This window comes from Cyrtonyx montezumae, unplaced genomic scaffold, assembly GCF_038088225.1.
Source record: "Cyrtonyx montezumae isolate F1298 unplaced genomic scaffold, pur_monq_1.0 scaffold_23, whole genome shotgun sequence".
Lineage (NCBI taxonomy): Eukaryota > Metazoa > Chordata > Aves > Galliformes > Odontophoridae > Cyrtonyx > Cyrtonyx montezumae.
The window spans coordinates 1,631,996-1,654,896 of record NW_027071970.1 but is presented as its reverse complement, the minus strand read 5'-3'; the positions used below and the strand labels follow the sequence as shown (position 1 = coordinate 1,654,896).

At 53.2% G+C, this 22,901-nt stretch overlaps 1 protein-coding gene and 1 long non-coding RNA gene across 6 annotated transcripts in view; one reads left to right on the top strand and one right to left on the bottom strand.

Moving 5' to 3' along the window:
* Positions 1-17,158, top strand: part of NOS1 (nitric oxide synthase 1) — a 30,072-nt gene extending 12,914 nt beyond the window's left edge. For 2 of the 4 annotated variants that reach the window (XM_065738752.1, XM_065738751.1), the window contains exons 8-28: positions 27-166; positions 540-714; positions 932-1,033; positions 1,917-2,111; positions 2,941-3,026; positions 4,915-5,059; positions 5,145-5,249; positions 5,621-5,679; positions 7,463-7,579; positions 7,688-7,862; positions 8,466-8,604; positions 9,594-9,672; positions 10,175-10,368; positions 10,961-11,130; positions 11,368-11,578; positions 13,153-13,240; positions 13,538-13,659; positions 14,000-14,148; positions 14,448-14,642; positions 15,062-15,180; positions 16,095-17,152. In XM_065738752.1, coding sequence (XP_065594824.1) covers positions 27-166; positions 540-714; positions 932-1,033; positions 1,917-2,111; positions 2,941-3,026; positions 4,915-5,059; positions 5,145-5,249; positions 5,621-5,679; positions 7,463-7,579; positions 7,688-7,862; positions 8,466-8,604; positions 9,594-9,672; positions 10,175-10,368; positions 10,961-11,130; positions 11,368-11,578; positions 13,153-13,240; positions 13,538-13,659; positions 14,000-14,148; positions 14,448-14,642; positions 15,062-15,180; positions 16,095-16,110 — 2,781 coding nt within the window. In that variant the 3' untranslated portion in view covers positions 16,111-17,152. Of the gene's footprint in view, positions 1-26; positions 167-539; positions 715-931; positions 1,034-1,916; positions 2,112-2,940; positions 3,027-4,914; positions 5,060-5,144; positions 5,250-5,620; positions 5,680-7,462; positions 7,580-7,687; positions 7,863-8,465; positions 8,605-9,593; positions 9,673-10,174; positions 10,369-10,960; positions 11,131-11,367; positions 11,579-13,152; positions 13,241-13,537; positions 13,660-13,999; positions 14,149-14,447; positions 14,647-15,061; positions 15,181-16,094 lie in introns of those variants that run through there. The other 2 variants (XM_065738753.1, XM_065738754.1) reach the window with 2 other exon arrangements.
* On the bottom strand, positions 15,191-22,518 carry LOC136050129 (uncharacterized). 2 transcript variants are annotated; one of them, XR_010622374.1, is made up of 4 exons: positions 22,417-22,518; positions 21,580-21,685; positions 19,785-19,871; positions 15,191-15,493 (listed from the first exon to the last, which is right to left on the bottom strand). It is a non-coding gene; the product is annotated as an uncharacterized LOC136050129 (long non-coding RNA). The 2 variants fall into 2 exon arrangements; XR_010622373.1 differs by lacking the exon at positions 22,417-22,518 and having other exon boundaries at positions 21,580-22,095.
* Positions 22,519-22,901: the final 383 nt, after the last annotated feature.

The window sequence follows — 22,901 nt, the reverse complement described above, 5'->3', positions numbered from 1 at the left end:
ATGATGCTCTTTGTTTTTGGCCGTAGATCTGCATCCAACAAGGATGGAAGGCACCGTATGGACGTTTCGATATTCTGCCTCTGCTCCTCCAAGCCAATGGCAATGACCCAGAGCTCTTTGAAATCCCCCCAGAGCTTGTGCTGGAAGTGCCCATCCGGCACCCCAAGTAAGTCAGAAGGGCTCAGCTTCTCTGGTTTCACCAGAAACTGTCTTCTGTGCTTGGCTTGCATTCTTGCATCTCCTTGCCATGGCTTGGGTGCTTGACTACTCCCTCTCCCAGATCTTCCTTCCCCTCAGATGGAGGTGACCTGGTGGTGGAGGGCAACTTGTGTGCTTGTCTCAGGGCTGGTTTCTCTTTGCTTGAAGTCTCCCAGGACTTACTTCACTCTGTAACAGTCCTAACACCTCCCTTACAGAGACACTTTCTCCAGGAAATGTTCTGCTCATGTATTCTTCAGTCTGGTGGTTGCTACCAAAGCTACCTCCTCAATTCCCTTGCCAAATTCTGCTGATTTCCTGACCCTGTTGCATCCTGGCAGGTTTGAGTGGTTTAAGGACCTGGGCCTGAAGTGGTACGGTCTGCCTGCCGTGTCCAACATGCTCCTCGAGATTGGTGGCTTGGAGTTCTCTGCCTGCCCCTTCAGTGGCTGGTACATGGGCACGGAGATTGGGGTCCGGGATTACTGCGACAACTCTCGCTACAACATCTTGGAGGTAATCCCCTCCTCAAACAGGCACGATGCTCCTGGGTGTGAGGTCACTGGGGCATGGGGATGGTGGTGCTGTGGGTAGGGGAGTGCAGGATAGCTGAATGTCCCTTGCAGATAGCAGATGGGTTCTCCCTCTCTGGGTTCTTGCCCCCAAGCAGAGATCCTCAGTCTTTGGTTCTTGGCTAGTCAGTGTGCTCACCTGGTACCATGCTTTGTTGCAGCAAGTGGCCAAGAAAATGAACCTGGACATGAGGAAAACTTCCTCGCTGTGGAAGGATCAAGCCCTGGTGGAGATTAACATCGCTGTGCTGTACAGCTTCCAGGTGCGGGCACAGCAGTGTTCGGCAGGCTTGGGTTGGCCTGCAGGGATGAGGTGGGACATGTGTGGAGAGTCCTGCACAAGGACAGCAGCAGCTGCTGAAACTCAGCTGAAACTATGCTGCTCCTTCCTCATTTTGAGCCGTTCCAAGAGCCTGCGGTGAAATTTAATAATCTCTCTGCCCTGGACGTTGGAAAGAGCACTATCAGCACCTGAGCTCTGCTGATGCAGTGGGAGGGCCCCGAGGGGCAGGATTCACCTCTTCTGTCCTGCTGGTGAGGCAAAATTAGGCCCAGATTCCCCCACACTTGCACTTAAAGGTTGAGTAGCAAGACTGGTCCTTGGTCAATCACCTGCAGAGGGTGGGAGCCCTTCCTCGAGCTGGGTCAGAGCTGTGCCATCAGTTCAGAGCCCTGAGAGCCCTCTGGGGAGATGTTCCACTATTTTTCTCATGTTGGTTCTTGCTCAGTCTATGTCAAATAAGAGGAGGAGCACCTGCTCCCTAGCATGGCTGCTCAGAAGGGATGAGGGCAGCATTGCCAAGTGACTGTGCTCTTTGGGAAGAGCAGGTTAGCAGTCCCCTTTGTCACTCCCAAAGGCATTGTACTTCAGGACCATGACAGTGAGCCTTCCTGGATGGCTCCTGGATTCTCCTTAGAAGGAAGAATTTGTTTACTTTAGAAGCCAAAATGAGCATCCTTCAGCTTTGAACTTCTGCTCAGTGGTCACTGGTAGCATCTCCATCCATCACGGGGAACACCCACACCAGGATGCACATCCCAAGCTCTGCTCCTGAATCCTTTTGCTGAGAATGTCTCCACTTTGTTCTCACCCTTTGGGTAGCATTAACATTTTGTTGTCAGCTCTGCTTTCTTCTCCCCCACCAGAGTGACAAAGTGACCATTGTGGACCACCACTCAGCCACTGAGTCCTTCATCAAGCACATGGAGAATGAGTACCGCTGCCGCGGGGGCTGTCCTGCCGACTGGGTGTGGATCGTGCCACCCATGTCAGGTAGCATCACTCCAGTATTCCACCAGGAGATGCTCAACTACCGCCTCACACCCTCCTTTGAGTACCAGGTACCTTCTGTATGCCTAAAGGAATAGTCAGGAGCAGGGTGGGAGCCGGGACATGGAAACCTGGGGATGCAGGAAGGAGAGGGATCCCACCCGGTCCCCTCACCAAGTTACCCGTGCAAGCAGCAAAGCCCATGAATGAGTTGAAATGATGACCTCTCATTTCTCTGGGGTCTCAGCAGGCTGAGCAGTAGGTTGCAGTGCTGTTGCCGGAGTATTTAACACTTCAGACCATAGGAAATAAGGGCCCTAAGCAAATGCTCCCTCATTAGCCAACCATCTCTGCTTTGCTGGCTTTCACACAATGTGACCTTTAGTCAAGAGCCCTCAAGGAACAATCAGAAAACAGGAGCAGGCTGTTCATTTCTGTAAGCAATCCACCAGGAACTCCGATGATTCCTGGCCCTGATTACAGACAGCCGCCTGCGAGGGCACTGAATTAGCTTCTGTGCTCTTGTTCCTTGCTTCAGCTGCCTCCCCTTCCCAGAGGGCCTCTTAGAAAAAGAAACCTGTGGGCTGGGAAGGGGAAGGACGCTTTCACATTGCCTCTCCCCTCCTGGCCCTGCCTGCTCTGTCCTTGTGTCTTGTTACTGCTTGTCCCAGAGGTGGGAGGGCACTTGGCCAGATGCTGTCAGGACCCACCAAGGTTTTATTAAATTGCAATTTGCTGAGCCCTGGGGTCTCTGGGGAGCTGTACAAGTGATCAAGCTGGTTAAGAGGACAGCTGGTCCTCCTGTTCACTACCGGAGGAACTCAGAGCTCAGTGCAGTGGGTACAGCATTTCTCCAAGCTCTGAGCTCTGCCCATCAGCTGCTGCTCTTCTCCCTCCTAGCCTGACCCCTGGAACACCCACATCTGGAAGGGAGTCAATGGGACACCCACTAAGAAGAGAGCCATTGGCTTTAAGAAGCTGGCAAAGTAAGTACAGTGGGCAGTGAGTGCCTGGGGCTGGTCCTGCTTCGGGGCAGCTGCCCTATGGGTGTGAGCAAGTTGAGGAGCTGTCAGTTCAGGTCCAGGCTGCTGAAGGGGGATGTCTGGGGAAGCAGGAGCCCTTTGAAAATCCCCGTAGACCTTCAGAAGATGTGACCAAGGGAACACTGAGTGTTCCATGCAGACTCCTCCCAGGCTGGTTCACCCTCTGCTAAAGGTGTTCTCCAGTGCTCAGGAATGGCTTTAACACATCTGGGGGATTTATTTCCTGTTCCTCCTTCCTCAGCCTCTCTGGGCCATGCAGGCACAATTGAGATCCCACTCATGTTCATATTTCTCCCACTAACTCCTTAGCTACTCAAGGAGCACTTGTCTCCAGCATGAGTCCAAAACCGAATGTCCTCATTGCAAGGAGCACTGCAATAGGACTTGCTATTCCCAATAAACCTTTCTGCAGGCAACAACGGCTCAGGGCCAAGCTGAGATGTGCTCTCCACGCCTGGCTGGCCCCCAGCAATGGGTCACACAAGTCCCCATCCCCTGCCAAGGCTCACAGCAGGGGTGTCATGATGAAGCATCGTTTGGATGTCTTGGCTGATCCTGGTCCAAGTGCTTCCCCGGGGGCCAGCAAGGCTGGGGCTGCCCCGGTGCCCATGGCCAGGCTGCCAGGTGGCCTCACCTTGTTCTCCCCACGCCTTGCTTGGCCATGCCTCTGCTGTTGGTTTGTTCCCACTCTTCAGCTGTATCCTCCCAGGAGCTGTTCTCCATGGTGCATCCACAACCACGATCAGCAGCTGATGAATGCACTCCCAGGGCTGACACTGGTGCCTGGGCTGCAGTTTGGGGCTGCCAGGAGAGCAGGAGATTAATTGAGCTGTTGAGTTCAGGAGGAGAGATGCTTTTATTTGTGTGTGTACCACTGATAAATGATTTTATAAAAATGTGAGCGTGGCAGGTAATTAAAAAAAAAATCTCCATTGTTCCTGATGTGGGAGGGGTATGGGGGGGAGGGAGGAGGGGGAAGAATTATCTTTGCAATTCACTATTAACACTGCCTGGATCAGAGCGAAGTGGCTGAACAAACTGCAGCCCCAGCCCCTCTGCCCACACTGTGAGTGGCCCTACAATAGCACACTGAGCTCAGTGCCCCTCTCTGCAGCCCCACACTCTCCCATGGCATCCTCCCTTGTCCCTGTAATGCAGAGGCAATGGAGTCAGCGTTCCTAGTGCTGCATCATCCCATCAGGACTGGCAACGTCGTGACCCTTTTGGCCCCTCTGCCCTGCTGTCAGAGCTGAGCCCACGGGGAAAACCAGAGCAAATGCACCCGGTCACGATGCAGCCACAGGAGGCGGCCGGCGAGACACAGCCCTGCCAGTGCAGGGACAAATGTGTGGCCTCAGAGGGCTGCTCCACTGAGGTCATGGCACTGCTGGAGCACAAAGCAAAGGGACTGCAGACTGCTCCTGAACTTCTCCACGGCTCAGGGCTGTGCAGAGCTCAAGTGGTGAGGGCACGTTCCCCAGCCAGGCAGCATTCAGATGGGAGATGCTCCTCCATAGCTTGGGCACTGCTTGCTCACCCAGCTTTCCCTTTGAAGTTATCTGCTCACTGCTGTCTGATTCTTCTGCTTCTCCATCCCTCAGGGAAAGCCCTTCCATCCTTCAGCTAGCATTGCCCATCCCAGTGCTCCAGCTCAGTGCCCAAAGCCCCTGAAGATGAAGGCTCCCACTTGGCACAGAACAACAACAAAGTGTTGCTGCAGTTCTTAAGGCAGGCTGCTCGTTAATAAGAAATAACACGGTGTGAACAGCCTGGGCTAGAGGTGCCAACAAGGCAGCATGCTCCCTCACTGGGATTTACTCTTGATTCTCAGAGCTGTGAAGTTCTCAGCCAAGCTGATGGGACAGGCCATGGCCAAGAGGGTCAAAGCAACCATCCTGTACGCTACGGAGACGGGGAAGTCACAGGTCTACGCAAAAACCCTGTGTGAAATCTTCAAGCACGCATTTGATGCCAAGGTGGGTGCCAGCCCCTGGCCCGCTGGGTTGGTGGGGGCAATCACAGCAGCTGCACAGCTCCTGCTAATGGCTCTGTTGCTCCCAGGTGATGTCCATGGATGAGTACGACATCGTGCACCTAGAGCATGAAACCATGGTCCTGGTGGTCACAAGTACCTTTGGCAATGGAGATCCACCTGAAAATGGAGAGGTAGGACAGTGCAGGTCTGGAGGTGCGGGAGGACATGGGTGGGGTCACATCCTGTGAGCTCATCCTGACCGCAAATGGCCCCAAACAATTCCGGGTGCTGTGCTATAGCAGTGCTGTGTCCCCTCCAAATGGAAATATCTGTGCATTCCTCAGTGAGATGCAGCCAATCTTGTTATTAAATTCATCTCATTCAGCTGATGCCACTGTAACTGCTGCCAGACCATTTGCCAGGGTGCCACGACCTCAAACACCACACAGAACAACACTACAGCTGCTGGAATGGCAAAGAGTGGAGATGCAACCCAGGCGGCTTTGTGTCCTGCACAGGGGCTGGAAAAGTTGATGGTCTTTTTCCTTTATCTTCTCTGCAGAAATTTGGCTGTGCGCTCATGGAGATGAAGAATCCCAACTCCAATCTGGAGGAGAGGAAGTAAGAGCACCCCAAATCCCTCTCTTCCCACTCCATTTGCCTCCTCCTAGGACAGAGTGGGAAACTGGTCCAGGGGATGGGATGCCTGGAGAAATGGGAAGGAGCAGGGGAAGGTAGCAGGGAGGACAGAGCACAGGGTCAGCATGCCTGCAAGCTCCAGCTTGTAGTTGGGGTTTAGGAACTCTCTCTCTGGGGCTGGGTTGGTGCAGCATGGGGCTGGGTGAAGAAAGCAAGTAGGGAAGCTTCCAGGAGGATGAAAGCTCCTGAGACCAGTCTCAGTCAGCTCTAAATGAAATTTAAGGAGTTTCTGAGAGCTGGAACTGCCTGTGGTTGGGTTACCTGGCTGCAGAAATGGTCAGAGCATCGTAAACAGTGACCTATGAGGGCAGATTAGAATAGTGAGAGCTATTTCATCTGGAGGAGTGAGAAATGCAGTGCAGTAGCAGATTTCACATATGGGAAAGGTGACTGCAGAGGAATAAATTACTCCCAGTGCCCCCCCCCCGGGACGGGCCAAGAAGTCATGGCTCTGGATGGTAGCAGGAGATGCTGATGTCAAGCATGAGAAAAAGCTTTTGTAATGAGGAAAGGCAGAAAAGGAGAGTATCCAGGGGCAGCAGCAGCCTGGTGTCTGTGGGAAGGGGTGGGGGAAGCAGCCTCTTGTGCTTCCAGATCCATGCAGGAGACACTGAGAGCCCCCAGGAGAGATCAGGACTCTCTGTGCCGTGCCCAGACCTAGGTCCCAGCACACAGCTGGGGAACTGTGGCTTCATGCTCACCCAAACCATCATGTAACCCCAGGCGGGGATGAGACCCAGGGCCAGGGCAGAAAAGTGGCTCCATCTATCTGGAGCGAAGCAGGTGAGCACAGGGAGACACGAGGAGCAGGGCAGAAGAGGTCTGGGCAGAAAGCAGGGGGTGGTGGGGCACAGCTGGAGCAGCACTTTGCGACCCAGCACTATTTTCCTTGGGGTTGTCTCCTCTGCGTGGTGTGCCGGGCGCCGGAGGTCTGCTGTGACTCATCCCCACACTACTGTTTCGTTGTTCAGGCAGTATATTTAGAAACCCTTGTGTAGAGCAATTTCTGAAGATGGTTCAATTCAGAAATACTTCTGCTGTTGTCAGATTTTTTCTGCGCTCCCCTTCCCCCTCCTTGTCCCCTCCTCTCTCACTCCCCTTTTTTCACTTCCTATGAATGGAAAAAACTTCAGAATACTTGCATGTGCCCGACCTTGTGCACAGCTATGAAAGGGTAGGTAAAGCCAAGGCTTTGTCAGCTCTGTGTGGCTGGTGGCAATGTGGTGGCCAGCATGTGGGTCAGCCTGTGGGAGGTGACCAGCGGACCCCATGGAGCACAGAATCATAGAATTGTGGGATCACTGAGGTTGGAAAAGACCTCTAAGACCACCAAGTCCAACACCAGCCCATCCCCACCGTGCTCACACACCACGACCCTAAAGACGTGTAGATGTGGTGCTGAGGGACATGGCTTAGTGGGCATGGTTGGGATGGGTCAACTGTTGGACTCTTGAACACCTCCAGGGATGGTGTCTCCACTACTTCCCTGGGCAAAGAGCATCTCCAGTTGGAGATATGCTTTGCATGGGGTGCTCTGGCTCACTCCTAGTAGGGAGGGCATTTCTCTACTACCTGCTCAGGAAATGCTGAGCCCCAAGCTTCAGCCTGCGCTGCTTTGGTCCCCTCTGGAGCCCAGTCCCCTCTAAGCAGTGGGATTTGTCTCACCTGTCACCACTGCAATGCTCTGTGCCATTGCTCTTTACAGGAGCTACAAGGTTCGTTTCAACAGCGTCTCCTCCTACTCGGACGCAAGGAAGTCCTCCAGTGATGGCCCTGACTCCAGGGACAACTTTGAAAGTACAGGGCCCCTAGCTAATGTCAGGTAAACAGAACGGGGAGGGAGGCAGTGAGTCCTGCGTGTCCCTGGGAGCAGGATGGGTAGAGGCCACTGTCCCCTCGCTGCAGCCACAGCCGTGTCCCCTCTCTGCAGGTTCTCTGTGTTTGGGCTGGGCTCTCGGGCGTACCCCCACTTCTGTGCCTTTGCACGGGCAGTGGATACCTTGCTGGAGGAGCTGGGTGGGGAGCGGATCCTGCGCATGGGAGAAGGGGATGAGCTCTGTGGCCAGGAGGAGTCCTTCCGCACCTGGGCCAAGAAGGTCTTCAAGGTAACCTGCCTCCCTGGTGCTCCAGTGGGGTGAAGGGCACATGGCCAGCACTTGCACAGCCAATGGTTTGAGCTGCATTGAAGCTTTCTCTCCTTCTCTACATTGGGAAACCCAATGGGGACTTTTGTCAATCAATAATGAGGTTCCCCAAACATAGATGTTTTATGGAGAGGGCACCCCAACTCATGCCAAGCTCTTCAGCAGTCTGTTGTAATAGGACAAGGGGAAAATAGTTCCAAACTAAAAAAAAGGGAGATTTAGCCTGGATAGAAGGGATTTCTTTTTTTTACAAAAAGGGTGGTGATACACTGGCACAGGTTGCCCAGAGAGGTGGTGGATGCCCCATCCCCACAGACATTCAAGGTCAGGCTGGATGGGGCTCTGAACACTCTGACTACAAGCTGTAGTTGTCCCTGTTCAATGCAGGGGAGTTGGACCAGATGGCCTTTAAGGGTCCCTTCCAACTCAAACAGTACAGCCCTACACCTCTAGGGTCCCCATCCCCATCTGCCATTTAGGGTCAGGTGTGCCAAGGGGCTCATGGGACTCAGCAGGGTACCATGGGAGGCAGGGGTGCTGCTGAGAGCCTGGTGCATTCTGCAGGCAGCGTGTGATGTCTTCTGTGTGGGAGATGATGTCAACATCGAGAAGGCCAACAACTCCCTCATCAGCAATGACCGGAGCTGGAAGAGGAGCAAGTTCCGCCTCACCTACGTGGCTGAGGCCCCAGAGCTCACACAAGGTGCAAAGAAGGGGTCATTCCAGGGGTTTGGGGCAGGCAGAGGGAGAGATATACTGTGGGGGCAAAGGACCAAACCTCTTTACTCATTCTCCATCCTCCTGTGTTACATTCCCATTGTTTCTTTCTCGCTTTCTCCCCAACCTGTTGTGGTTTAACCTGGCATAGTGATGCACAAAATAATTGCTCACCACCTGCCAACCAATGCTCAGCCAGTCCCTAAGCAGTGGCTGCTCCCCTGGCCAGCTCCCCTCCATTACATAGTTTTCTCACATGATGTCACATGGTATGGAATATTCTTTTGGTCAGTTTGGCTCAGCTGTACCAGTTCTGCCCCCTCCCAGCTCCTTGTGCCCTCCAGCCCCTCACTGGCAGGGCAGTGTGAGAAGCTGAAACATCCTTGGCTCTGTGCAGCACTGCTCTGCAACAGCTAAAACATGGCTGTGTTATCAGTGTTGCTTTCCCCTAAATCCAAAACATAGAATCATACCAGACACCATGAAAAAATCAGCTCTGTCTTAGCTGAAACCAGGACACCATCACATATTCCAGGAGGAATTTGTGATGACCTCAGGCCCCTCTGGTCATTCCCTGCCTGTTACTGCAACAGAGATGTTGAGCTACGAGCTCCTCTCCCTCCTCCTGACCCCTTTTTGTGAAGCACAGAGCTGGAAACCTGGGAACTATCCAAGCTGGCCTTGTCCAAATGCCACTCAGCCGAGCGTTGCGGTGCAATGGCAGGGCCAGCCCATCGACACCTGGCCCCTCAGCACGGCTCCTGCAGCTGATGCTCTGCCGCACTGCCCTGGCACTTCCCAATTCAGCCACCTTGCTGCCGGCCAGGTGGCACCGGCAGCCAGGTCCCGTCCCCACACCTTGTGCAGGTGGCAGCTGAGCCCTCCCTGGTCCTTAGCAGAAGGGATGCGTGCTGGGTCATCCCCCAGGCTCACAATGCTCTGCTGTGTCTCTTCATGGGCTCTTCTCCTCCGCAGGGCTGTACAGCATCCACAAAAAACGCGTCTATGCAGCCCGGCTGATCACACGCCAAAACCTGCAGAGCCCCAAGTCCAGGTAGGAGATGTGAGCATCCCCAGATTTCTGGAACCAAACGCATTCATGGGGCACCCAAGCACCTGTACGTGTGGTGCTGCACGCATCCCTGGCCCCAAATGTCCCACTGAAACCACCTTTGTGCAAATGATGGCTGAGGGCCACATGAGCCTGGGAAAGAGGACGTCCCGCTTTCCTCTGTGGTGAAATCTTGGCCACTGCATAGTCTCCTGCCTGAGAGGATGGCAAGGCTGCCCAGAGCTGTTGGTACCCCGTCCCCAGAAGTGTGCCAGGCCATGGATGGGGCCCTGGGCAGACTGAGCTGGTGGAGGCAACCAGCCCAGGGCAGGGGTTGGGGCTGGATGACCTTTAGTGTCCCCTCCAAGCCAGTCATTCTACGATTCTATGAATGCAGGGTTCTGTACCTGTGGGATGCCCAGCCCTGCATCTGTCAAGGACATCGCTCGGCAGCTCCCTGTTGGTGTCCCACAAACACATCCTGCTTTGTCTCCCTTCTCTGCAGTCGCTCGACCATTTTCCTGCGCCTCCACACCAACGGCCACCAGGAGCTGCAGTACCTGCCTGGGGACCACTTGGGTGTCTTTCCAGGGAACCATGAGGAGTTGGTCAATGCCCTGATCGACAGGCTCGAGGATGCTCCTCCGGCCAACCAGCTGGTGAAGGTGGAGCTCCTGGAGGAGAGGAGCACAGCTCTAGGTAAGCAAATCCCTAGTCCCTACACGGAGGTGGACTCCCCTCAACTCATCCCCTGTGTTGGTCCTCATAGCTCACTGAGGAGGTAGGTGGCCTCGAGGAGGAATTTTCACATCTCATTGCATTTATCTGGACTGGGAGCACCCCCTTCCATCTTCTGCTGCTCCTTCTTTTTTTACAGTGCAAGGAGAGGGTTTGAAGGCTGAGCAGGGACCATAGGGAAGAGGTCCTGCAGGCAAATTAAAGGTGCTGATATTCCTATAGAAGGAGTAACATCTGAGACTGGAGAGATGAGCTAACACATGTTGATGGACCATTCCAGTATTCTGGGAATTAGCCCAATGCCCTACCACTGTGCATGGTGTGAGAGGAGGTGGAAAACAGCATGCACTGAGAGCGACCAAAGCTGAAGTTGCTGGGTATCAGATTCCATATTTATACTCATGGCACAGCATCTCAACTTGTAGCACGAGGATATCTCTGACACTTCTTTCTGGCTCTTCATCAATCATTGTCTTGGAGCTGAGCAAGGATTCCTCCCCCCTGGCTCCTACGCTCAGCTGACCCGTGGTTGTGGTGGATTTCCTCCCTGCAGGTGTCATCAGTAACTGGACAGATGAAAACCGCATCCCACCATGCACCATCTTCCAGGCTTTTAAATACTATCTGGACATCACCACCCCTCCCACCCCGCTGCTGCTGCAGCAGTTTGCTTTGTTGGCCACCAGTGACAAGGAGAAGAAGCGTCTGCAGCTCCTTAGCAAGGTAAAAACTCAAATCCCCATCATAGGGCTTCACAGGGGTTGTTTCACTTCTGGAGCAGACTTCTTCCACTTTTACAAGTGACTGTCCCAGAAATAATTCATGATGCCCCAGGGTGCAGACCTTCCTCTTCAGCATTACATTGTTTATTATCCTAGTCCTTCAGCTCCAGATAAAATAACCTTTTGGGCACACAGAGGCCGATGCTGCAGCCCCCTCTCCCTCTCTCCCTGGCTGCAGGGCTTGCAGGAGTATGAGGAGTGGAAGTGGTCCAAGAACCCCACCGTGGTGGAGGTGCTGGAGGAGTTCCCCTCGGTGCAGATGCCCTCCACGCTGCTGCTCACACAGCTGCCACTGCTGCAGCCCCGCTACTACTCCATCAGCTCCTCCCCAGAGATGTATCCTGGAGAGGTCCATCTCACTGTGGCTGTGGTCTCCTACCGCACTAGAGGTACCGTGCTCAGGCAGGGGGCAGAGGAGGTGGGCTTGGTGTGGGGAGTAGGGGAAAAATATTAGTACACAGGCAAATCTGTAAGGACTTTGACTGGGTGATGTTATGTAGAAGCTTTTCGACTCGCTGCAGTGGCTAGATGCCTTCAGCCCATGCTACTGCTGTCCCAAGGCGTGGAGCAGGGCCATCCCACTAAGGACAGCCTGCCAGTCTTGGCCCAGGTACCAGCAGCAGATGAGTCACAGTGGCTTTGCTTCACGTGGGACATTGCCCACACCAAAGTTCACACTGCATCTAACATCCAGATTGGTGGAAGCACTGATGTCTCTGAGCAGCCCTGGTTGTGCTGTGGATGGGCAGAGTCCACTAATGCCACCATAGAACAAGGGAGAATGCATTGGCCACTCACTTTGGGCTGCCAGGATGGCTCATGCATTGAAGCAGAGAATCAGAATCATAGGGGTTGGAAGGGACCTTAAGAGATCATCGAGTCCAACCCCCCAGCCAAAGCAGTTCCCTACACCAGGTCACACAGGTAGGCATCCAGGTGGGTCTTGAATATCTCCAGAGAAGGAGACCCCACCACCCCCCTGTGCAGCCTGTGCCAGTGCTCCTCACCCTCACTGTAAAGAAGTTCTTGGGCACATTCGTGCAGAACCTCCTGTGCTGCAGTTTCTGTCCGTTCCCCCTTGCCCTGTCTCCACACACTGCTGAAAAGAGTCTGGCCTCACCACTTTGTCCCCCACACCTCAGATATTTATACACCTGGATCAGGTCCCCTCTCAGTCTTCTTTTCTCAAGGCTGAACAGACCCAGTTCACTCCGCCTTTCTCCATAGGGGAGATCCTCCAGGCCCTTCACCATCCTTGTGGCCCTGAGCTGGACTCTTTCCAAGAGATCCCTGTCTTTTTTGTACTGGGGAGCCCAGAACTGGACACAGTACTCCAGATGAGGCCTCCCCAGGGCAGAGTAGAGGGGGAGGATCACCTCCCTTGACCTGCTGGCCACGCTCTTTTTAATGCATCCCAGAATGCCATTGGCCCTCTTGGCCACGAGGGCACACTGCTGGCTCATGGTCAACCTGTCGCCCACCAGGACACCCAGGTCCCTCTCTGCAGAGCTCCTCTCCAGCAGCTCATCCCCCAGCCTGTACTGGTGCATGCAATTATTCCTCCCTGGGTGCAAGACTCTACACTTGCTTTTGTTAAATTTCATCTGGTTTCTGACTGCCCAGCTCTCCAGCCTGTCCAGGTCTTGCTGAATGGCAGCACAGCCTTCAGGCGTGTCAGCCAATCCTCCCAACATCACAACATGATGCTGCTTCATCCCAAACGGACAATGACAAAGCAGGTATCATGAAAAACCTGCTATCCCAGGGCTGGCTCCTGGGGGAAACTGGGTGGCTCCACAGGGGGACCTAAGTGCCAAACCCCTCCCCTCATGGGGATGGATCAGAGATGCTGTCAGGCAAGAGGTTTCAGGGTGCAGGAGGAGATGTAGCAGGAAGAGTTTCAGAAAGAGACTTCGGTACTGGCTGGTGTGCCAAGTGCAGCCCTTCTTCTCTTTCCTCTCAGATGGAGAAGGCCCCATCCATCACGGAGTCTGCTCCTCCTGGCTCAACAGGATCCAGAGCGATGAGGTTGTGCCCTGCTTTGTAAGAGGGTGAGTGGCCCAGGCAGGGGTGAAGGGTGAAATGAAGGGTGTGAAGGATGGGGCAAGGCCCTTACAGAAGGAGCTCTTTCCCCCTGGTCTTTCTTTACAAAGCACCAAGGGAGCAGAGAAAGCAGGACTGACTTTGTGAACACGAGTCCCTCTTAGGTGCTCTCTTCTGCACTATAATGTCACTTTTGGGGATTTCACCTCATTTTCAATCCCTGCTTCTCTGGACAATATCTCAGCTAGCAGAGGCAAGGCTGGAAGCATCATGCCTGACTTAACTGATGTCTTCAACACATTCAGGGCTCCTGGGTTCCACCTGCCCCAGGACCCCCAGGTGCCCTGCATCCTCATCGGACCTGGCACTGGCATTGCCCCATTCCGGAGCTTCTGGCAGCAGCGGCTCTTTGAAATCCAGCACAAGGGTGAGCTGACACTTCTTTCTTCTTGTCCTTACCCCAAAGCAGCACTCAAAACTCTGTTCTGTTGTTTTGGGTTGGTTTTTTTTGGGGGGAGGGGGGGAAGGGCCCAGCCTCCTGCATGAGCTGCTCCAGACCTGCTTGAAAGGGCTTCAGACTTGAAATGCAGCCCAAACTCTGCAACAATCTTCCTAAAAAAACTCAAAAGTTTTTATGGTAGAAGTGAAATGTTGGGTTGGTTGGTGCTTTTTTTTTTTAAGGACGTTTTGTCCAGGGTGGTGATGCAGTTTGCAAAAAGGGATGCTGGTGGTCTGCAGGCTGACAGCTTCCCCTCATCTCTCCCCAGGCCTGAAGCCCTGTCCCATGGTTCTGGTGTTTGGGTGTCGGCAGTCCAGGATTGACCACATCTACAAAGAGGAGACGCTGTTTGCCAAAACCCAAGGTGTCTTCAGAGAGCTGTACACAGCCTACTCCCGGGAACCAGACAAACCAAAGGTGCTGGTGGACGCTGGGGATGTGGGTGGGGATCCTCAGAACGACACTCAGTGCAACCCCATGCCAATGGCAGCAGGATGGTGTCAGCAGGCAGGGTGATCCAGAACCAGCAGAAAAAAGTGCCAAATAAAGCTTTGCTACTTGCCCATCTCCTTTTCACCTCCTTCAGGGGTGCAGAAAGGCACAGTTTTGCTCCCTGTGAGAGGCACTGGAGGCACCTGGGGCTCCCAGAGCTGCCCAGAGCATGTGGGTGGATGAGGCTGGGAAGTCGAAATTAACTCTGCTCCCTCCTCCTGCAGAAATATGTGCAGGACGTGCTACAGGAGCAGCTGGCCCAAACGGTGTACAGAGCACTGAAGGAGCAGGGAGGCCACATCTACGTGTGCGGGGATGTCACCATGGCTGGGGACGTCCTCAAGACTGTTCAGCGCATTGTGAGGCAGCAGGGCCAGCTGTCAGTGGAGGAGGCAGGTGCTTTCATCAGCAAGCTGAGGGTGAGTGGTGTCCGTGCCCTGCACAAGATCCTGCCCCGGGCACTGCACCTGGTGCCTCGTCCTGCAAAGGGGCAGCACTGAGGTGACGAGCAGCTCCTCCCCATGAGCTCCCCTGGGCACCCTGGTAGGGCCCATTCACCATACTGAGTGTCCACTGCCCTTCTGTCACCACAGCAAGATAAAGGGACAGGCTGTGTGTCCCCTGCTCGTCTCCTCCACATCAGGGCTGCCCTGGGAAGGTTGTGTCACCCCTGTTTCTCTCTGCCCCTCTGCCCACCCTGTCCCTTCAGCTCTTGTCACCAGCCCCACGACACTTTATGTGCACCTGCCCACAGCCCCGTATCCCTCTGTGACACAGCGGCACCAACCATTTGTCAACCCTTCTCTCTCCCCTGCTCCTCTCCCATTCTCACTCTCAGGATGACAGCCGGTACCACGAGGATATTTTTGGAGTCACCCTGCGCACGTACGAAGTGACTAACCGCCTTAGATCCGAGTCTATTGCATTCATTGAGGAGAGCAAAAAAGATACGGATGAGTGAGTTGACATGTTTATTTTAACCCCTGCTCTGGTCCCCAAGTGCGTGGGCTGTGGGATGGGAAAGGAGCTTTAACTTCTGCACACCTCTAGCCCTAAAGAGTGGCTGGAAAAAGACATTTCACTTTTGCATGTGTTGCAGAGACTGCTGCATGGCCATCTCTCTGAGATAGCAGAGGGTGCAGGCAGCTGGCACCCATGTTGGGGGGCACCCATGTTGGGGGTTACCCATGTTGGGGGGTACCCATGTTGGGGCTCCGTAGGACGATGCACATCCAGTTGGGAAAGATTTGGAGACTTTTCTGTCTTTCCACTGTGGAGAAAACAAGCAAAAGAAGTAAAAATCTGTGCCAGGGGGTGTTTCTGCTCTGTCACAACCTGCCACGTGCTCAGCCCTGTGCTGAGGGGCTTTTCCCTTGGTGACACGGATTATTTAGGATGAGGGATGGGCATGGATCTTGCTCCTCATCCTGGTTTTTGTCTTGGCATGCAGTCCTGGCTTCCCAACCTCAGTGGGGCTTGAGAGGTATTTGGCTCCAATGCAGCGCACACACCAGGGTCTGCGCTGCGTAAGAACAGCCTCCAGTTCCCATCTGCAGGAAGGTTAACGAGTGCCCTCCTCACTCAGCATACCTGCAACACTAAGCAGCCCTCTGGAGGTCCCTATAGGGAAGACCTCTGCCTTTCCACCGCTGCCCTGCCACAGGCTCTGTGGGGAGGTTCACAGGAGAACACAGTACTCTGATTCCCAAAAAGACCCCTGACGATCCCACCCTGCCCTCCTGGAAGCAGAGGACAAAGCTCCAGCATGGCTTTGCTCTTACATCAGCTCTTCTCATCTCGCATTAGGGCCACACTGCCCAGCAGGGTGCTCAGCTGCTCCCTCTGAGCCCTTTCTGCCCTTTCCCTTGCAGGGTTTTCTGCTCCTAACTGGACCCTTCGCCCCAAGGGATGCCCAACCAGTCCCGGCAGCTGCTGCCCGCTCCCGCCGAGGGCACTGGGTTTTGTATTTCACGGACACGGTGGCTCCTTTTCCAGGGAACTGCCCATGGAAAGCACTCTGTCTCTTGTCCTGTTGTTGTGTCATGATGATGATGATGATGATGATAATTTTTATTGCCTTTTCTTCCTCTTTCTCTTGCTCTCTCTCTTGTCTTGTGGTGGTTTCTTTTCATCCCCTTTCCCTTCCTTGGATTTCCCCTCTGAAGTACGATGGCTTTATAATTTGCAGTGGCTCTTAACAGAATTTCCCATTTCTCTCATGAGGGCATTTTGCAGCTGCATGAAATCACCATTTTTGTGACTGTTTGCGTTTTAGTGTTTTTGGGGCAAGCAGAGTGGCAGGGCTGGGTGCTGGCTGGCTCTTGCTGCTTTATGGGAGCTGGGGGCCATTCCCTCAGCCCCAAGCTTGGGGCTTGGCTGAATCCTGGCATTTTCTTTGCTTCCTTTTGGACTAGTTCAGGCCTGGGCACAAGCCCACGGCTGGGGGCAGTCAATGTGCCATGTCCTCGTGCCTGTGAACTTTGCTCATCCCCACCCAGCCTGGGTGCAAATGCGTCTGTATTGAGCCAGAGGGAGGGACGCCTCCAGTTCACATGTCGTAGTTTCTCCTAAATGCACTCTGCGCTGTTTGCCTCCCTCTCTGCTCCCTATTCCCCCTAAGTCTCTCCTTTTGCTCAGTCCCCACTTCTGCTGGCATGAAAGTCCTCCTGCTGAAGAGCAAGCACTGAACACACAGGGCGATGCTGGTGCTAGGGAGAAACTTGTGGCAACAAACGCTTGGCCAGGCTGTCCTCCGAAAGGCTTTGCAGGAGATGTGCAATCTGCAGCTGTGACGCTAGGGGCAGAGATTCAGCTGCATCCTTGAGCTTTGCACACTGTGAACGCTTGAACCCTCTCCCAGGTGAAACTGGAAAGCCATGAGAAGGGAAGAGAAGCAGCTCCAACCCTGAGCAAAGGAGCACCTCCACGTGGGAAGCAGAACTCAGACCCACCAGCGTCCCTGCTGAGGCTGTGCTGACAGAGGGCTCCTGAAAGGACGGAGAGCATCAGTTCCACCTTAGTGCAGTTCTGTGAGCAGCTCTGGGACAGCAGATCCCAGTCCCACCCGTGGCTTTGGGAGCAGCATGGAGTGACCTGCTTGCCAAATAAATACGTGCAGCATCTCGATGGGAAGCCTGCCCCCTCTTGCAGGCTGTGTGCCACCTGCCAGCAGCACGAGCTGTCTCTCCTGGGACATCTCGTCGGTCTGGAGGTGAGACAAGCTGCAAAGCTGCTGCGTGACTCTGTGCTCCGCCACGCTCACACCTCAGCCTGGCTGGAAAACTGCAGTCCCACAAACGAGCTGTTAGCACTGTCACAGAAAGGTATCGGTCCCTTTAGCACAGGAGAGCAGTCAGCGAGATAAAGCAAGAGTGACCTTGTATGTCCTTCTTCCCTCTCCTCCCTTCCCCGCTCTCAGGAGGGTTTGCCCTTCAGTGCAGAGTGAGGGGCTCTGCTGCAGGCTTGGACACGGGGCTGGTGCCTGGAGCTGATCCTGCCCTCCTGTCCCCACTCTGCTGAGCTGTGAACTGAAGCTTGCACAGAACAAAGCACCCACACCAGTGACAGCAGAGGGCTTGTTCAGGAGCTATAAAGTACAGCTTTGCTTCCCGAGGGCTAGGATTTGTTGCCCTAAGACCAAGTGGGAACAAAAAGAGCTGCACGAGGCTCACTGCTCCCTCAGCCCGTGGTGCAAGGTGTGCTGGCTCCCCTGGCAGTGCAGGTACCATACACTCAGCCTGTTGCCCTTTACTTGGCAGGCCATAGCTCTGTGCGCTTGGGATCACCTGCAGCCTCAGTTCCCTGAGTGCTTGAAGCAGCTTCAGCTCAAGAGCCACGAGCAAACGGCGCTGGAGACCCAGGTCTCAGTTTTGCTGGTCCCAGCAGCACGCTTAGCAGGGCACGAAATGCGAAGGAATGCTGCCACGGTGTGGCCAGAGCCGAGCTCGTTAAGACGGCAAGTACAAGGCTGGCTTTGAGGCACTGTGTGGGGACTTGGGGATGTGAAGCTGGACAGAATGGGACGAAGGGCAGCCTCTGGTCCTCCTTCAGGGCCTACGTGCCAATCCCAGGGCAGGCAGTGGGGTGGAAGAGCTGGATCTCTTTTGTGTTGGGATGTCTTGCTGATGGGAGCCAGACCCCTGGCCCTAGACCTGTGTACATACAGCAAACTTGGCCCTAAACCCATGTCCCACGGTTGCATAAACAGAGCGAAAGAACAAATTCACATCAGATCCCTGCCTTCATTCTGATTCTGGCTCTAGAATTTGTGCTCTGCTCCTACCTTTAATAGAACTGGCGACACAACCTGAGAAGAAAGGTGTGCCCAAAGGAATGCCCTCATCCTTGTCCTCCTTCCAGCTCAACCTGCATTGTTGGCAATTAGTTTTTTCCAGTCCTGCCTTCTGCCTGTATTGGTGTAACACCTCCCATCTGGAAGTCCTATTGCTGCTGCAGTCTGTGGCTCAGATTGGCTTGATCCTGCTGTGCCCCAAACCCTGCTGTCTCCAGATCCCCACTCCAGCCAAGAAACCAGTGAACGCACTGGGAAGCACAAAGGAGGGAACAGGGCATGTGCCTTGCCTTCAGTGGGACTTCGAAAGGGGCAGATAGCTTCAGTTGTCTGAAGCTGAATGGTTAGGTGAGTCTTTCACAACCCTTAAAAAGGGAAATGCTGCTTGAAGGGCAGCCTGCCTGCCTGGCTCTGCCACAGAGGTCCACAGAGCTGTACATCCTGCAAGACTCTGAGCTGCCTCTCCACTCCCTCTGCCTCAGCAGGACCATTCGCTCCTCACAAAGCCAAACTACTGGGAATTTTGATTTTGTTGTGTCAGCCTCAGATGTCTTAACTCCTCCTTCATCCCTCTAACCTGCAAAGCTTCGCACTCCCCTTCGAGTTTAATTTTCTCCCACAGCGAAGGGGGAAATAAACTTATGGATCTGCTCTATCACTCATTCCACAAATGTGGCTCTTCCACCAGTTGTCTAGACCCTGCTCATCTCAGTGTGACTGATGTCTGATGGGTGGGTGTACCCGCAGTACCTCCGACATGCACAAACAGCAGGGAGCACGGGGCTGCGCTGCACACCAGTGCCCCGAGCTGCCCAGGTGTCAAACTGGGAGATACTGCATCTCTCGGGCGTTCAGGTCACAGATGTCACTGCTGGGTGCTTGCTGCCCTGCCCCATAAGGCTCCTGCAGCAAGGGGACACTGAACCCAATGGGCTCCCGGCCCAACCCAGTGCCCTAGACCCTGTGCTGGAGGATGTCCACCACCGCCACCCGTTTTGCAGCAGCTCAGCTCCTTTTTGCTCCCCGAGGATTAAACACAAAGTGGCTCTTCTCTAAACAGGAGATTGGATTTTCAAGATCCTACCAAGTGAGGTGTTTTTTGTAGTTGTTGTTTTTCTTTTTCTGCAGAGATTTTAATTTGTAAGTTTCTCAGATGTCCACAGAAAGTTATGTACCAACTTGAAAATTCATGGGAAATGGTTCTGTGTTTTCCCAACCTGCTGTGTCCATTAGCAGGGGAAAATAAGTTGCTCATTCAGCGCAAGGGTACCTGCTGCCTGTGTTGTTGATGACTTCAAAGGTTTCATCTCCCCAGAAGGACTGCTTAGGAGTTTGCTGTTCTTCTTTCTACTGCTATCTATGAGAGACAGCGGGAAAATAATGAGACTTCTCTCATCAGGATCAGACTTGCAAAGACAACACCTCCACAATCATCACTGGGTAGACCTAATCTCACTGTGCTGGAGGAACCAAGGCAGTTGTATCCATACTGGCCAAAGAAATAGAGTTTAAGGCTGGGCAGCCATGCTCCCTGCCCCGACCTGTGTCTCCTTGTCCCCAGCGACAAGCAGGGGACTGTGTCCACACTCAGATGTGTGTGTGCATGGCTGGGAAACTTGCAGTTGTGCCCTGAGTAAACGTGAGTGCTCCTGTGCAGAAGAGGAGCTGAGAAGAGTCAGCAGCCACACGAAGCTGTGTCCAGTCTAAAAATGGGACTGCTCTGCTGGTTCCCTCGCTGTTAGCATGCAATGCCTCTCACCTCCCCGGGCTCCCTGCACCACCTCTCTCTGCAGATCCTCCCTGTCTCCTTCCCAGCCCTGTCTGCCTGCACAAAAGGCACAGCTGGGCGAGGGCATGTCCTGGGGATGCCACCAGGCAAGGAGTGCCTTGTGCTAGGAGGAGATGCTTGGGGGTGCCCTCCTGTTCCTGCTCTCCTCAGAGCTGCTCCAAGCACGCAGACTGGAGGCTGAGAGGAACAGGTGACTTTAACAAGTGAAAACCTTGGTGGATAAATTCCTCACGGGATCACTGAGAGCAAGCTATAAGCTCTGCTGTGCTCTGCAGTTTTCTATTGGTGGAGCTTCGTAGTGGCATGGAGACAGGGCAGAGTTAGAGTGTGGGTGCAAACTGGACACCGCCTTCTGCACACACTGCTGATCGGTGAGCACCTGAATTGGTTTGGAGGCCACGTTCTCATGACACTGTATAGACCTGGCTGCGTTTCTGATGAAGCCTTGTGGACCTGCACTAAGCCTGAGCCCAAGCTGCTGCCTCCCAGCATACCACTGAAGCCATTACAGACCTTTGATTTATACCTATGGATAAGCTGCAGAGAGTTCACAGTGTTTTTGGAAGGAAATTTTATGCTCAAAACTAAATTTTGTTCCTGCCTTCACTGGGGACCAGTTCTCAGCTTCAGAATTGCTCTGATAACTTCACAATTGTTTTGATAGTTCCTGAGGGGAGTGCAGTCTCTTTACAGAACAGATGGAGACACGTTTAGAAAACCATTCAACTTTGCTGTAGCTCTGCCTTTGTTAGAACAATTTCCTCTGCTATAACAGGAGGAGCAAAATCTGGACAGCACTGAATGCTTGGAAAACTGAATTCCCAAACTCAGAAAAAGTTGGTCTTGCACCTGAGTCCCCTCAGGTATGAAATGCCTTCCACAACCACTGGCTTCTGTGGCACTGGGGATGTTCAGCAGCTTGCAGGATAAGGCTTTCACAGCAGCAGTGGCAGCAGTTTCATGATGGCAGTATTTCTGTGCGTGTCAATCTGTATTTCTGTGCGTGTCAATCTGCATTTGCACTTGCCTGCAACACGAGTCTAGTATTCCATTTGAAATCTACCCTCAACAGGGAGATCTGAGCTCTAGCTTCTTCCATACGGTCACGTGTATTTAATAGGAATTCAGGGGAGCTGGAGAAACCTAATGAGATTGCTGCTTTAAAGCACTTGGTTCCAGAAGTAAAATAGATCTTATGGAGGTTGAAATTGGCTTGATTTGAGCATGGCTACAAGGGCAACTCGTGAAATATTTAAGCACTGTAATGCAGACTTACCTGCACCCTGCTGCGAGCAGAATAAAGCAGACCAGAAAGTCTTGGCTTCCACCCCTACAGATGTTGCCAGTGAAGGCTGTGATGGAAGTTGGAGCCATCCAAATCACTGGGAAAAAAACAAAACCAAAAACCAACACAACAACAACCAAACAGATTGTGAGTTCATAGCCGAGCAGCCGCAGCCTGTTTATCAGTGAGAGTGCCTCAGTGTGAGTGCTACTGTTCTCCTGACTACTCATTCACGTGCTTACCTGGCTAGATTTCAGGGAGGAAGGAGGGAGGAAACACATCAAAAGTGAGCTGTATGAGCCTTGCCTTCAGCACCCCCTATTTAATAGGTGCCTGCAGGCCAGGGCTTTGCAGCTGCTCTTCCCTGCCATGGCAGGGCAAGATGCTGGGGGCTGTGCTGGGACCCAGAGGCTGAGCTCACAGCAGTTGTAGGGCTGAGGAGAGTGGCACAGAGCTGGGCTGCAGGTACTCTGCACAGCCTGACTGCAGGGCTGGCACGGAAATCTGCTAGTGCAAAGTTTTCTTCTAGGGGCATTTTTAATACTTAAAAAAATGAAAAAGGCTGAATGCTCTACAGGTAAATCTAAAAGACCAAGTGATCTGAGAATTCTTTTTGTTGCTTTGGATGAAATCGTGTATTTTGTCCCCACAATAATTGCTAATGGAGATTTTATCATTTTCCACAGGCAATAAAACTGCCTTAATATGCGTTCAACTCCAACAAGAGGCATTAGTGCTACCTGCTTTCAAACGTGGTTTCTGTTTTTTCCACTTGTATGATCGTGGTATGAAATCAGTTTTTAACAGAATATGTTTTACAGTACTCACCAGGATACCTGGAAATAGAAGATTCAGCATCTCCACGTGCTCAGCATTGAAGTGATGGCTTTGATGCCAATGAAATTCAGTGCAAAATGTCAGCTTTGCTGGGATCCTACAAAACAGGTGCATGTCCAAAATACCTAAGGTTAAATGTGCCCTGCTGCCTTGAGATGCCTTCACAAACCCTGGGATCTATACACTAAAGAGAGCTTGAGAATAGGTGCCCTTAGTCTGCAGCAACATCCCGAGTTCTTCTAGATTGCACACAACTCCCCAGGCAGTTGATGAATAGAGTGAGATGACTTTCAGCTGGGACTCATTGCTTTTTAGATTGCATGTAGTTAGAAACATGAGTGCTGCCATCCACCCAGGGAATTTGATATTCAGTGCCAATTAATTTTTGTAATAGGAACAGGGATTTCTTCTCCTGATTCCCTTAAGCACCTCTGGAAAGCAGAAGCCTCGAGGATTGATTTGTTGTTTCTTTGTTT